Genomic DNA, 13698 nt, shown 5'->3' with positions numbered 1-13698 from the left:
CTCTGACAAGGTGCAGTTTTGGCTGCAGTTTGTGAACACGAAAAAGAAGCAGCGTGCGCATGTAGCCTTACATGGACCCTCATTTTAACATTAAAGATGATTTTTTTTCCCATTTTCCTCCTCTAAATTTGGGGTGCGTCTTATAATCTGGGGCATCTTATAAACCGAAAAATACGGTACTTATTTTGACAGCTTGGTATTGGAGCTTTTGCTGGGATGAGTCACTGTCACTCAAGTTCAGGCAGGATTTTTTTTTTTAACTTGGTCACTCCCCCAGCATTGTAATTGATCACACCACAGGTCCTTCAACATCACTTCTCTGCTGAGCTCCGCCCATAATGGTCACATGATCATGACATCAGTACAGGTCCTGTAGAAGCACTTCTCTTTTGCTGTTTACCACAGGTCCTTCACTATCACTTCTCTGCTGAGCTTTGCCCATAATGGTCACATGATCGTGACATCACTGCCTCGTTTTTTAATTGATTTTGCCCATTTTTTTCATATGCGTTTTTTCCTGTGTTTTTGTGTTTTTGTTTTTTTTTTTGTCATGGCGGTTGCGGGGGTTCAGGCTCTGTACCCCATTGATCACCGCTGGATCTCCAGCTGATCTTACACCCCTGACCTGGCTCTCAGCCCGGAACTGTGCCTGCGCCGCTCTTGGCGGTTTAACCCCCTTGACTGCTGCGACCAATGTGACCGCAGCATTCAGGAGGCAGGGAGAGGAATCTCTTACTTCCACGGTGACCCAATCCCTGCCATGGTAACCCTGGATAATCACCATGAGGACCCCGGGTTACTGCACTACGGAGAGCCTCACAGACCATGTTGTATACATGGTGTGTGAGGCACAGTGCTGCGCTATAATCCACTGTAGTGATAAAGCATTGCAGGGGATTGAAGCAGAAACAATTGACATGCCAGGCAAAAAGAAGCGGCGTATGCACAATTCTCATAGACTTTGCTGGGATACTTTTTCCTTGCTTTTATTGATTAAAATAACCAAGGAAAAACGCATGAAAAAACGCACAAAAATTGCCACATGTGCACATGGCCGTAAACCATGGTTGGTTTGAGAAAGTGGCAGCGAGATATTCAGGTAGCAGGGCTGAGCTGGTATGGACTGAGACATAGGAAATCCTGTTGTGCCCGCATCCTCCACCAAATTAAAAGCACGTGTAGGTGGCAAACCTTCAGTCAAGTGCTATGGAGGCTGTATGAGGAAGCACAATAGATGGCACGGTCACCTTCCAGCGCTTGGGTCCTTGGATTAAGTTCCTCCAAGACCATGATCTGGAAGGAGTTTGCACGTTGTCCCCGTGTTAGCATGGGTTTCCTCCCACACAGACCTTCTACCAGGGTACTTGGCTTGTGAGCCCCATGGGGACAGTGCTGATTTTCTGCCTCTCCTCCCTCACCGTCCATCTTAACCTCCATTCCTTCCCTCTTCACCTCTTGCCTTTTTCTCTTTGGCTCCTTCTTGTGCCCAGTTGTGAGATGATTACACGCTTTCTTCCTGGCGCGGCCTCCTGTCATTATCATCTCGTAAATATAGACTTCAAGAATTAAAAATATCGCCCCCGTCCTCCGAAACGGTTTCCAGTCGCTTTACTATGAGCGTTCCAGGCACCTCCAACTGCACAAATCTCTTGTTTTGGGAATTTTCCAGCCTCGAAGTTTTGGCAGATTTTTTTTTTTTTTTTTTTTTTGTGGCCTGCGCAAGCGGTGGAAATAGTTACATAAATCCCATCCAAAAAAACCCAAACCCTTACATAATAAAGTTGTGTCCTCCGCACAATGCAGCTTTCATGGCTCCCGCCCGCATATAGTAATGGGACGGCCTGCACCGTGGGGTCCTCGGATGGGGAAAATGTGGAAGAGTGTTTTTTTTTTTTTTTTTTTATTTTAATATTTTTTTTGTTTGTTTTTACAGTACATCTGCTTTCTGACACGATTCAAGGAGTGTCGGCCACGACCATGGGCATTCAGTATCAGCAATCCTGGCTGTGCATAATGTAAGTAATGACCATGGACTCCGCTCTGCGCTGTTGGATATTTTCCGTAGCTTTATGGATGCAACTTTTTTTTTTTTTTTTGCTGCAACATTTGTCGTGTTTAAGGGGGACAGAATGCTGAGTTGCATCCAAAGAACACTATACCTACTGTGAAGCATGGGGGTGGCAACATTATGCTTTTGGGTGATTTTCTCTGCAAAGAGACTAGGATGACTGATCCGTGTACATGAAAGAATGATTGTGGCGATGTATTGTAAGGCTACTTTCACACATCCGGTTTGAGCACTGCGGCTCAATCCGGCTGTGAAAACTATGCAACGGATGCGGTGAAAACACCGCATCCTTTGCATCAGTTTTTACATGCGGCCGGTCCGGTTTTTTCCGGTTGCGGCATGCTACTGAGCATGCGCAGTGGAAAATACCGCATGCGGCGACCGGATGCGGTTTTTTCCGCATCGCGCCGCATCCGGCCTCCATAGGGATGCATTGAAAAATGCGCCGCAGCGGCCGGATGCGGCGCGATGCGGTGTTTTTTGCCGGAGCAAAAAACGTTGCAGGGTACGTTCGATCCGGCCGCCGCATCGGCTAAATCTGCCGCATGCGGCAAAAACCGGACCGAACGCAAGCCCCTACGGCACAATGCGGCACTAATGTAAGTCAATGCAAAAAAAACCGCAATCGGCGTTACAAAAGCCGGTTGCGGTTTTTCTGCAGAACGCCGTATTGTGCCGCAGAGCAAAAGTCCGGATGTGTGAAAGTACCCTCAGATTTTGAGTGCAAACCTCCTTCCATCAGCAAGGGCATTAAAGATGAAACGTGGCTGGGTCTTTCAGCATGATAATGATCCCTAGCACACCACCAGGGTAACAACAGAGGGGCTTCATAAGAAGCATATTAAGGTCCTGGAGTGGCCTAGCCAGTCTCCAGACCTCAACCCCATAGAAAACCTTTGGAGGCAGTTGAAAGTCTGTGTTGCCCAGCGATAGGCCCAAAACATCACTGCTCTAGAGGAGATCTGCATGGAGGAATGGGCCAACATACCACCAACAGTGTGTGCCAACCTTGTGAAGACAGAAAACGTTTCTCCTCTGTCATTACCAACAAAGGATAAAGAACAAAATGTTGAGATGAACTTTTGTTATTGACCAAATACTTACCACCATAACTTAAAAAAAAAAACATCCCAAAAACAAAAAAAAAACTTGCCAAATCAGAAGCGGTGATTTTCTGGATTTGTTTTCTCATGTTGTCTCTTATAGTTGTGGTCACCTGTGATGTCAATTATAGGCAAATCTCATCTTTATAAGTGGGAGAACTTGCACCATTGGGGGCTGAATAAATACTTTTTTCCCACTGTATACTCTGTGGCATATTTTAGGTAATATAGAACAAAGTGTTGGCACCCTTGAAATTGTTCCAGAAAATGAAGTATTTCTCCCAGACATTATTGTAATTACTTACATTTTGCTATAACCAGGTTTCTTTCCTTTTTTGTGTATCGGAACAACACCAAAAAAAAGGAGAGAAAAAGGCAAATTGGACTGAATTTCACACGCAATCCCAAAAATAAATTGGCCTGACAAAATTGTTGCCACTTTTTCCAAAATTGTGGGTGAACGGCTTTGTTTCAAGCATGTGACGCTCGTTCAAATTCATATGTGGCAAGTAACAGCTGTGGGCAATATGGAAATCACACCTGAAAACAGATAAAAAGGGGAGAAGTTGGCTCAGTCTTTGAATTGTGTGTCTGTGTGTGCCGCACGAAGGATGGAGAATAGAAAGAGGAGAAGAGAACTGTCTGGGGACTTGAGAACCAAAATTGTTGGAAAATATCAACAATCTCAAGGTTACAAGTCCATCTCCAGAGATCTTGATGTTCCCTTATCACAGTGCGAAACAGACTACTCACAAATAGTGTGGGATATTTGGCTTTCGAATAAAATGTAAGGAAAATGGTGATTTCCTCATCTCAATTAATTGAAAGAAAAGCCAACACCAGTGGTTTCGATCAGGAGCGTAGGTGACACCTTTGCCTGGTGTGTTTTGATTTTGTGGTCAGGTATGTAAATGACACCTTTGCCTGATGGTGTGGTCAGGTACGTAGGTGACACCTGTGCCTGGTGGTGCGGTCAGGTGCGTAAATGACTGCTTGGCTGGTGGTGCGGTCAGGTGCGTAGGTGACACCTGTGCCTGGTGGTGTGGTCAGGTATGTAGATGATGCCTGTGCCTGGTGGTGTTGTCAGGTACGTAGATGATGCCTGTGCCTGGTGGTGCGGTCAGGTGCGTAGGTGACACTTGTGGCTGGTGGTGTGGTCAGGTACGTAGATGACACTTGTGCCTTGTGGTGTGGTTAGGTATGTAGATGATGCCTGTACCTGGTGGTGTTGTCAGCTACGTAGATGATGCCTGCGCCTGGTGGTGTCAGGTTCGTAGATGACACTTGTGGTGAGGTCAGGTATGTAGATGACACCTGTGCCTGGTGGTGTTGTCAGGTACATAGATGACACCTGTGCCTGGTGGTGTTGTCAGGTACATAGATGACACCTGTGCCTGGTGGTGAGGTCAGGTATGTAGATGACACCTGTGCCTGGTGGTGAGGTCAGGTATGTAGATGACACTTGTGCCTGGTGGTGAGGTCAGGTATGTAGATGACACTTGTGCCTGGTGGTGAGGTCAGGTATGTAGATGACGCTTGTGCCTGGTGGTATGGTCAGGTATGTAGATGACACTTGTGCCTGGTGGTATGGTCAGGTACGTAGATGACGCTTGTGCCTGGTGGTATGGTCAGGTATGTAGATGACGCTTGTGCCTGGTGGTATGGTCAGGTGCGTAGGTGACACCTGTGCCTGATGGTGCGGTCAGGTATGTAGATGACGCTTGTGCCTGGTGGTATGGTCAGGTACGTAAATGACACTTGTGCCTGGTGGTATGGTCAGGTACGTAGATGACGCCTGTGCCTGGTTGTGCGCTCAGGTACATTGCAGGTCCTCTAGTACACAGACCCCGGTGATGTAAATGGTTTCGAATGGTCTGACATGACACTTGGGCGGCTCTCGCCTCCCTTATATGTGCCTGTAGTTGTGTGGCATTCATCATCCTGCTCCGAAGGGCATTGCTCACAATGGAGTGGTCATCAGTGTGGCATGTGGCCAAAGGACGTTCACTTCTCTGCCTTTCTCTTCCAGTCTCTCTGTGTCTCTGTACAACCTGCTGGAGACACTCTGTGACATTCTAAGTTCAGTGGCCTCTTCCGTCTGAGAACGTCCTGCTGGAAGCTTCACAATAGCGTGGTACTGCTGATCAATTGTTAGGTGTCGTCTTGGTCTCACGATGAGGAGGACTGTTTAAAACCAATTCTAATTAAGCCCGAAATGTATTAGGCGATTCATGGATCAAACACCTGATGTGAATTTTTCCTTTAAGCTCCTTGTTAGAGAACCGCAAGTTGTGCAAAAAGTCCTGAAGCATTGAACAGTTGGACATGACCTTCAAAGGATTAGAGAAGGTCACATTAAGGTCAGAGAGCATTTTAGGATCATCCCAAAATTTCAGCCAAATATCGCTACATTTTTGTGAGTAGTGTAAGCAAGAAGTTTACAACCCATGGCGCTGTAGCTGATCTCCCTGGACGTGGAGAGCAGAAACAAATTGATGAAAGGTTGCAACGCAGGATGGTCCGGATGGTGGATAAGCCCCAGTCAAAGTCCAGAGTAATTCAAGCCGTACTGCAGGCTCAGGGGGCATCAGTGTCATCACAAACTATCCGGCCACATCTGAATGACATGAAACGCTATGGTGGAGACCCAGGAGGACCACACTGCTGACAGAGGCAGAAAAAAATCCAAAATGAACGGGTGTAACCAAAATCCTTCTGGAAAAGTGTCTTCTCGACAGATGAGACCAAGATGGAGCTTTTTGGTAAAGCACATCATTCTATTGTTTACTATAAACCGAATGAGGCCTACACAGAAAAGAACACAGTTCCTTCAGTCAGGCATGGTGGAGGTCAGAGATGTTTTGGAGTGTCTTCACTGTGTGCAAGACATCATCAAATTGGAAGATTACCAAAGGATTTTGGGAGGTGATGTGGTGCCCAGTGTGTCCTATGAGTCTTCCAGCACGACAATGACCCCCAAACACTTCAAGAAGCCCCAGAAATGGATGGAAACAAAGCTCTGGAGTGCTCATTTTGGGGATTTTGTGTAAAATTCCTCCTAATTTGCCTTTTCTGCAGTTTTTTTTTCTTTGTGTGTTGTTCCACTACACATACACGCAATAAACGTGTATTTACAATACATTTCTGGGAGAAATACTTAATTTTCTGGAACAATTTCAAGGGTGCCAACACTTTTGCAATTACTGTACGTAGGATAGGATCCTTCAGACGCAGGTCGCTTTCTGAATGTGAGCGATCTGCATGAGACAAGGACTATACCTACCAGGGTCCATCACAAACCCGCTCACTGCCGACGAGCCCCATGTGGATCTGCTTACGAGTTTAATTGTTGACGTCTGCGTGGAACAATGCATTCATTCAGTCAGTCGTGCCTCGCACTTTCATCTGACGTACACCCAAACCGTGCACACACATGTACATATACACTATGCAAATTTCAATGTTGAGCGTTGGATGGAGCGGAGGTCAGGACTCTGTGCGGCCGGTCATGTTCTTCCACCGGTCTCCCCCTCCATGTCTATTTCCCATAACGGTGCCCAGTGCACAAGCTCCATACAGACAATTGACTTCTCCCATTTGTTTCCACAAAGTGGTAAGCTGCAATTGTTCACAATGTCTTAAGATTTCCCATCACTGGAAATAAGAGGCTGAGGACAACCCCTGATAATAGACCAGATCAGTCTCCTCCTCCACCAAACTACAGTGGGCACCATGCAGTCAGGGGGTAATGTCCTCCATCACCAAACCCAGACTCATCCATCAGACACAGAGCAGTGTGATCCGGCACTCCATCCAATGCTCGGCATTGTGCTTGGTGATGTACGGCTCAGCATTGTGCTTGGTGATGTGCGGCTTAGCATTGTGCTTGGTGATGTACGGCTCGGCATTGTGCTTGGTGATGTACGGCTCGGCATTGCGCTTGGTGATGTATGGCTCGGCATTGCGCTTGGTGATGTATGGCTCGGCATTGTGCTTGGTGATGTACGGCTCAGCATTGTGCTTGGTGATGTACGGCTCGACATTGTGCTTGGTGATGTACGGCTCGACATTGTGCTTGGTGGTGTACGGCTTGGCATTGTGCTTGGTGGTGTACGGCTCGGCATTGTGCTTGGTGGTGTACGGCTCGGCATTGTTCTTGGTGGTGTACGGCTCGACATTGTGCTTGGTGATGTACGGCTCGACATTGTGCTTGGTGGTGTACGGCTCAGCATTGTGCTTGATGTACAGCTCGGCATTGTGCTTGGTGATGTACGGCTCGGCATTGTGCTTGGTGGTGTACGGCTCGGCATTGTGCTTGGTGGTGTACGGCTCGGCATTGTGCTTGGTGATGTACGGCTCGCTCGGCATTGTGCTTGGTGATGTACGGCTCGGCATTGTGCTTGGTGATGTACGGCTCGGCATTGTGCTTGGTGATGTACGGCTCGGCATTGTGCTTGGTGGTGTACGGCTCGGCATTGTGCTCGGTGGTGTACGGCTCGGCATTGTGCTTGGTGATGTACGGCTCGGCATTGTGCTTGGTGGTGTACGGCTCGGCATTGTGCTTGGTGATGTACGGCTCGGCATTGTGCTTGGTGATGTACGGCTCAGCATTGTGCTTGGTGATGTGCGGCTCGGCATTGTGCTTGGTGATGTACGGCTCGGCATTGTGCTTGGTGATGTACGGCTCGGCATTGTGCTTGGTGATGTACGGCTCGGCATTGTGCTTGGTGATGTACGGCTTGGCATTGTGCTTGGTGATGTACGGCTTGGCATTGTGCTTGGTGATGTACGGCTCGGCATTGTGCTTGGTGATGTACGGCTCGGCATTGTGCTTGGTGGTGTACGGCTCGGCATTGTGCTTGGTGGTGTACGGCTCGGTATTGTGCTTGGTGGTGTATGGCTCGGCATTGTGCTTGGTGATGTACGGCTCGGCATTGTGCTTGGTGATGTACGGCTCGGCATTGTGCTTGGTGATGTACGGCTCGGCATTGTGCTTGGTGATGTACGGCTCGGCATTGTGCTTGGTGGTGTACGGCTCGGCATTGTGCTCGGTGGTGTACGGCTCAGTGGGGACTTTTCTGCTCCTTTGCACTTTATTATGTGTATAAGTTTTATGTCCTATTAGGCACAGCGTGATTTCTTGTGCCGTCATACAGTTGCAGTATAAAGTCCCTTCAAAAGCGACACGTTTGCATCAGCCGACTAGAGAAGCCGCAGAACTGGGGGGAGAACTCCTGTGAAGTCAGGTTCGTCATCCTCGTCGTGGCTCCACCAAAAATGGTGAGTCCAAGTGCCGGAATAAAGGGGTGGTACTGTGTAAGGGCAGGAAGTACAAGATGACGTCATTTCTTATCCTTTTCTCTCGTCCTTCTTAGAAAAGTACCAAAACCGCCACAGAAGTCGGCCGGACGTTTGCCACCATGTTCTCCGACATCGAGTTCCGACAGAAACTACTAGAGGTTAAAACGGTAGAGGAGTTTAAGGACGCGTTGGTGCATCAGCGGCACCTCCTGACCGCTGCCAACAAACACTCCTCAGGGAAGGATGGCCACAAAACCAGCAGCCACAAACCTCTAAAGGTGAGTGTCCCACATCAAATCCTTAATCTTCATTGTGCTGCCAAATGGCCAGTCACCAGTGACCTAAGTCCATCCCCCGTCCATCCAAAACCGTGCCCCTGCAGCCAGTCCGACGCGCGATGGCTGCCTTGCCCGGAGGTCAGAGTCCATTAAGTTGTGTAAACTGAATCGGAGGTTTATAGTGGCAGCTGTGAGTAGTCCAGCCCTGGCGGCTGTGAGTAGTCCAGCCCTGGCGGCTGTGAGTAGTCCAGCCCTGGCGGCTGTGAGTAGTCCAGCCCTGGCGGCTGTGAGTAGTCCAGCCCTGGCGGCTGTGAGTAGTCCAGCCCTGGCGGCTGTGAGTAGTCCAGCCCTGGCGGCTGTGAGTAGTCCAGCCCTGGCGGCTGTGAGTAGTCCAGCCCTGGCGACTGTGAGTAGTCCAGCCCTGGCGGCTGTGAGTAGTCCAGCCCTGGCGGCTGTGAGTAGTCCAGCCCTGGCGGCTGTGAGTAGTCCAGCCCTGGCGGCTGTGAGTAGTCCAGCCCTGGCGACTGTGAGTAGTCCAGCCCTGGCGGCTGTGAGTAGTCCAGCCCTGGCGGCTGTGAGTAGTCCAGCCCTGGCGGCTGTGAGTAGTCCAGCCCTGGCGGCTGTGAGTAGTCCAGCCCTGGCGGCTGTGAGTAGTCCAGCCCTGGCGGCTGTGAGTAGTCCAGCCCTGGCGGCTGTGAGTAGTCCAGCCCTGGCGGCTGTGAGTAGTCCAGCCCTGGCGGCTGTGAGTAGTCCAGCCCTGGCGGCTGTGAGTAGTCCAGCCCTGGCGGCTGTGAGTAGTCCAGCCCTGGCGGCTGTGAGTAGTCCAGCCCTGGCGGCTGTGAGGAACCCAGGGCTGTAGATTTGAGTTATTGCTGGTTCATCTGTATTTTTATTTCTGTCCTTTTTACCTCTTCTCCTAAAGGATTTGCTACTGGTTCCACGAGCCGGGCCTTCCAGGCAGGTCTGCCACAACTCCTTCTTCTGTCTTCTGGTCTGTGTCTCAGAGCCACGAGCCAGCCTGTCATTGCCAGTCGCCGGGGCCTGCCTGACCGCTTACTGCAGAGGGGGCAAATGGTGTGTGCTCTACAGGCATAGCAGATAAGACAGGGTTCATCAATATAAACCCAGCTGTGTACAAGAAAGCAAGATTATATCTGCTATAATACTGCCTCCTATGTACAAGAATATAACTACTATAATACTGCCCCTATGTACAAGAATATAACTACTATAATACTGCCTCCTATGTACAAGAATATAACTACTATAATACTGCCCCTATGTACAAGAATATAACTACTATAATACTGCCCCTATGTACAAGAATATAACTACTATAATACTGCCTCCTATGTACAAGAATATAACTACTATAATACTGCCCCTATGTACAAGAATATAACTACTATAATACTGCCTCCTATGTACAAGAATATAAATACTATAATACAGCCCCTATGTACAAGAATATAACTACTATAATACTGCTCCCTATGTACAAGAATATAAATACTATAATACAGCCCCTATGTACAAGAATATAACTACTATAATACTGCCCCCTATGTACAAGAATATAACTACTATAATACTGCCCCTATGTACAAGAATATAACTACTATAATACTGCCTCCTATGTACAAGAATATAACTACTATATTACTGCCCCTATGTACAAGAATATAACTACTATAATACTGCCCCTATGTACAAGAATATAACTACTATAATACTGCCCCTATGTACAAGAATATAACTACTATAATACTGCCTCCTATGTACAAGAATATAACTACTATAATACTGCTCCTATGTACAAGAATATAACTACTATAATACTGCCCCTATGTACAAGAATATAACTACTATAATACTGCCTCCTATGTACAAGAATATAACTACTATAATACTGCCCCTATGTACAAGAATATAACTACTATAATACTGCCCCCTATGTACAAGAATATAACTACTATAATACTGCCCCTATGTACAAGAATATAACTACTATAATACTGCCTCCTATGTACAAGAATATAACTACTATATTACTGCCCCTATGTACAAGAATATAACTACTATAATACTGCTCCCTATGTACAAGAATATAAATACTATAATACAGCCCCTATGTACAAGAATATAACTACTATAATACTGCCCCTATGTACAAGAATATAACTACTATAATACTGCCCCTATGTACAAGAATATAACTACTATAATACTGCCCCTATGTACAAGAATATAACTACTATAATACTGCCCCCTATGTACAAGAATATAACTACTATAATACTGTCTCCTATATACAAGGATATAACTACTATAATACTGCCCCCTATGTATAAGAATATAACTACTATAATACTGCCCCTATGTACAAGAATATAACTACTATAATACTGCCCCTATGTACAAGAATATAACTACTATAATACTGCCCCTATGTACAAGAATATAACTACTATAATACTGCTCCTATGTACAAAAATATAACTACTATAATACTGCTCCTATGTACAAGAATATAACTACTATAATACTGCCCCTATGTACAAGAATATAACTACTATAATACTGCTCCTATGTACAAGAATATAACTACTATAATACTGCCCCTATGTACAAGAATATTACTACTATAATACTGCTCCTATGTACAAGAATATAACTACTATAATACTGCTCCTATGTACAAGAATATAACTACTATAATACTGCTCCTATGTACAAGAATATAACTATTATAATACTGCCCCTATGTACAAGAATATAACTATTATAATACTGCCCCTATGTACAAGAATATAACTACTATAATACTGCCCCTATGTACAAGTATATAACTACTATAATACTGCCCCCTATGTACAAGAATATAAGTGCTATACTGCTCCCTTGATAGCTGAGACTCTGGCCTTTGTCAGGAGCTGCTCTTTCTCCCTCTTTGCTATAAGCACCAGGCGGCCCCCGGCACTGGCTGTGGACAGGCTATAAACGCTGCACATTGGTATATTTCATGCTTTGGCCTGTTGCGTTTCATTCCATCTAATATATACATATATATCTCCTAGCCGTACGCTGCTTTCTGACGTTCCACCCCGCTCCTTCCCCTGCTCTGTGATACCTTCATCCATGCGGCTGCCAGCAATGCCCAGTCTGATGCGGTTTGTCCGCCCCTCCCTTTGATGACATGCGGGCAGCCATGATCATCCGCCTTTCTTATAGTGGGACTGATGGTTTGTGGATCATTTCTCCGTTTTGTGTGATGCACGTGATCCTGCACTTTGATGTTCGCTGCTTGAATCGCAGATTAGTTGTATTCATTACCATGTGTAATATGGGAAGTTTCTATTCACTGACAACAACCAGTGTTCTGAACAATAAATTCCACGTCTTTTTGGATAGAACCTGTGACACCTTTTACTTTTCTTCAGCCCTAATGGGGTTGTCGATCTTGGACCGTCAGTTTTCTCCCCTTTCTGAAAGTGGGCAGCGTTAGTGCGTCATTTTCTTTATGAAGGTGGGCAGCATTAGTGCGTCATTTTCTTTATGAAGGTGGGCAGCATTAGTGCGTCATTTTCTTTATGAAGGTGGGCAGCATTAGTGCATCATTTTCTCTATGAAGGTGGGCAGCATTAGTGTGTCATTTTCATTGTGAAGGTGGGCAGCATTAGTGTGTCATTTTCACTATGAAGGTGGGCAGCATTAGTGCATCATTTTCACTATGAAGGTGGGCAGCAGTAGTGCGTTATATTCATTATGAAGGTGGGCAGCATTAGTGTGTCATTTTCACTATGAAGGTGGGCAGCATTAGTGTGTCATTTTCACTATGAAGGTGGGCAGCATTAGTGCATCATTTTCACTATGAAGGTGGGCAGCATTAGTGTGTCATTTTCACTATGAAGGTGGGCAGCATTAGTGCATCATTTTCTCTATGAAGGTGGACAGCATTAGTGCATCATTTTCTCTATGAAGGTGGGCAGCATTAGTGTGTTATTTTCACTATGAAGGTGGGCAGCATTAGTGCATCATTTCCTCTATGAAGGTGGGCAGCAGTAGTGCATCACTTTCTCTATGAAGGTGGGCAGCAGTAGTGCGTTATATTCATTATGAAGGTGGGCAGCATTAGTGTGTCATTTTCACTATGAAGGTGGGCAGCATTAGTGCGTCATTTTCTCTATGAAGGTGGGCAGCATTAGTGCATCATTTTCACTATGAAGGTGGGCAGCATTAGTGTGTCATTTTCACTATGAAGGTGGGCAGCATTAGTGCATCATTTTCACTATGAAGGTGGGCAGCATTAGTGCGTCATTTTCACTATGAAGGTGGGCAGCATTAGTGCGTCATTTTCACTATGAAGGTAGACTGCATTAGTGCATCATTTTCACTATGAAGGTGGGCAGCATTAGTGCATCATTTTCACTATGAAGGTAGACTGCATTAGTGCATCATTTTCACTATGAAGGTGGGCAGCATTAGTGCGTCATTTTCACTATGAAGGTGGACAGCATTAGTGCGTCATTTTCCCCCCTCTATGAAGGTAGGCCACATTGATCATTATTTCCCCCCCCCTCTATGAAGGTAGACAGCATTAGTGCGTCATTTCCCCCCCTCTATGAAGGTAGACTGCATTAGTGTGTCATTTTCTCTCCTCTATGAAGGTGGGCAGCATTAGTGCGTCATTTTCACTATGAAGGTAGACTGCATTAGTGCGTCATTTTCACTATGAAGGTGGGCAGCATTAGTGCGTCATTTTCACTATGAAGGTAGACAGCATTAGTGCGTCATTTTCACTATGAAGGTGGGCAGCATTAGTGCGTCATTTTCACTATGAAGGTGGGCAGCATTAGTGCGTCATTTTCACTATGAAGGTGGGCAGCATTAGTGCGTCATTTTCACTATGAAGGTAGACTGCATTAGTGCATCATTTTCACTATGAAGG

At 46.3% G+C, this 13698-nt stretch overlaps 1 protein-coding gene across 7 annotated transcripts in view; it reads left to right on the top strand.

Annotated features, from left to right (window-relative positions):
- Positions 1 to 13698, top strand: part of SLC4A11 (solute carrier family 4 member 11) — a 139901-nt gene that overhangs the window by 89455 nt on the left and 36748 nt on the right. For 5 of the 7 annotated variants that reach the window (XM_075346326.1, XM_075346345.1, XM_075346317.1 and 2 more), the window contains exons 6-9: positions 1934 to 2015; positions 8328 to 8451; positions 8547 to 8750; positions 9673 to 9741. In XM_075346326.1, the coding sequence (XP_075202441.1) occupies positions 1934 to 2015; positions 8328 to 8451; positions 8547 to 8750; positions 9673 to 9741 (479 nt within the window). The remainder of the gene's footprint in view (positions 1 to 1933; positions 2016 to 8327; positions 8452 to 8546; positions 8751 to 9672; positions 9742 to 13698) is intronic. The other 2 variants (XM_075346336.1, XM_075346371.1) reach the window with 2 other exon arrangements.

This window comes from Anomaloglossus baeobatrachus, chromosome 1, assembly GCF_048569485.1.
Source record: "Anomaloglossus baeobatrachus isolate aAnoBae1 chromosome 1, aAnoBae1.hap1, whole genome shotgun sequence".
Classification (NCBI taxonomy): Eukaryota; Metazoa; Chordata; class Amphibia; order Anura; family Aromobatidae; genus Anomaloglossus; species Anomaloglossus baeobatrachus.
The sequence above is the reverse complement of the archived record's forward strand: the minus strand, read 5'-3'. Positions and strand labels throughout refer to the sequence as shown.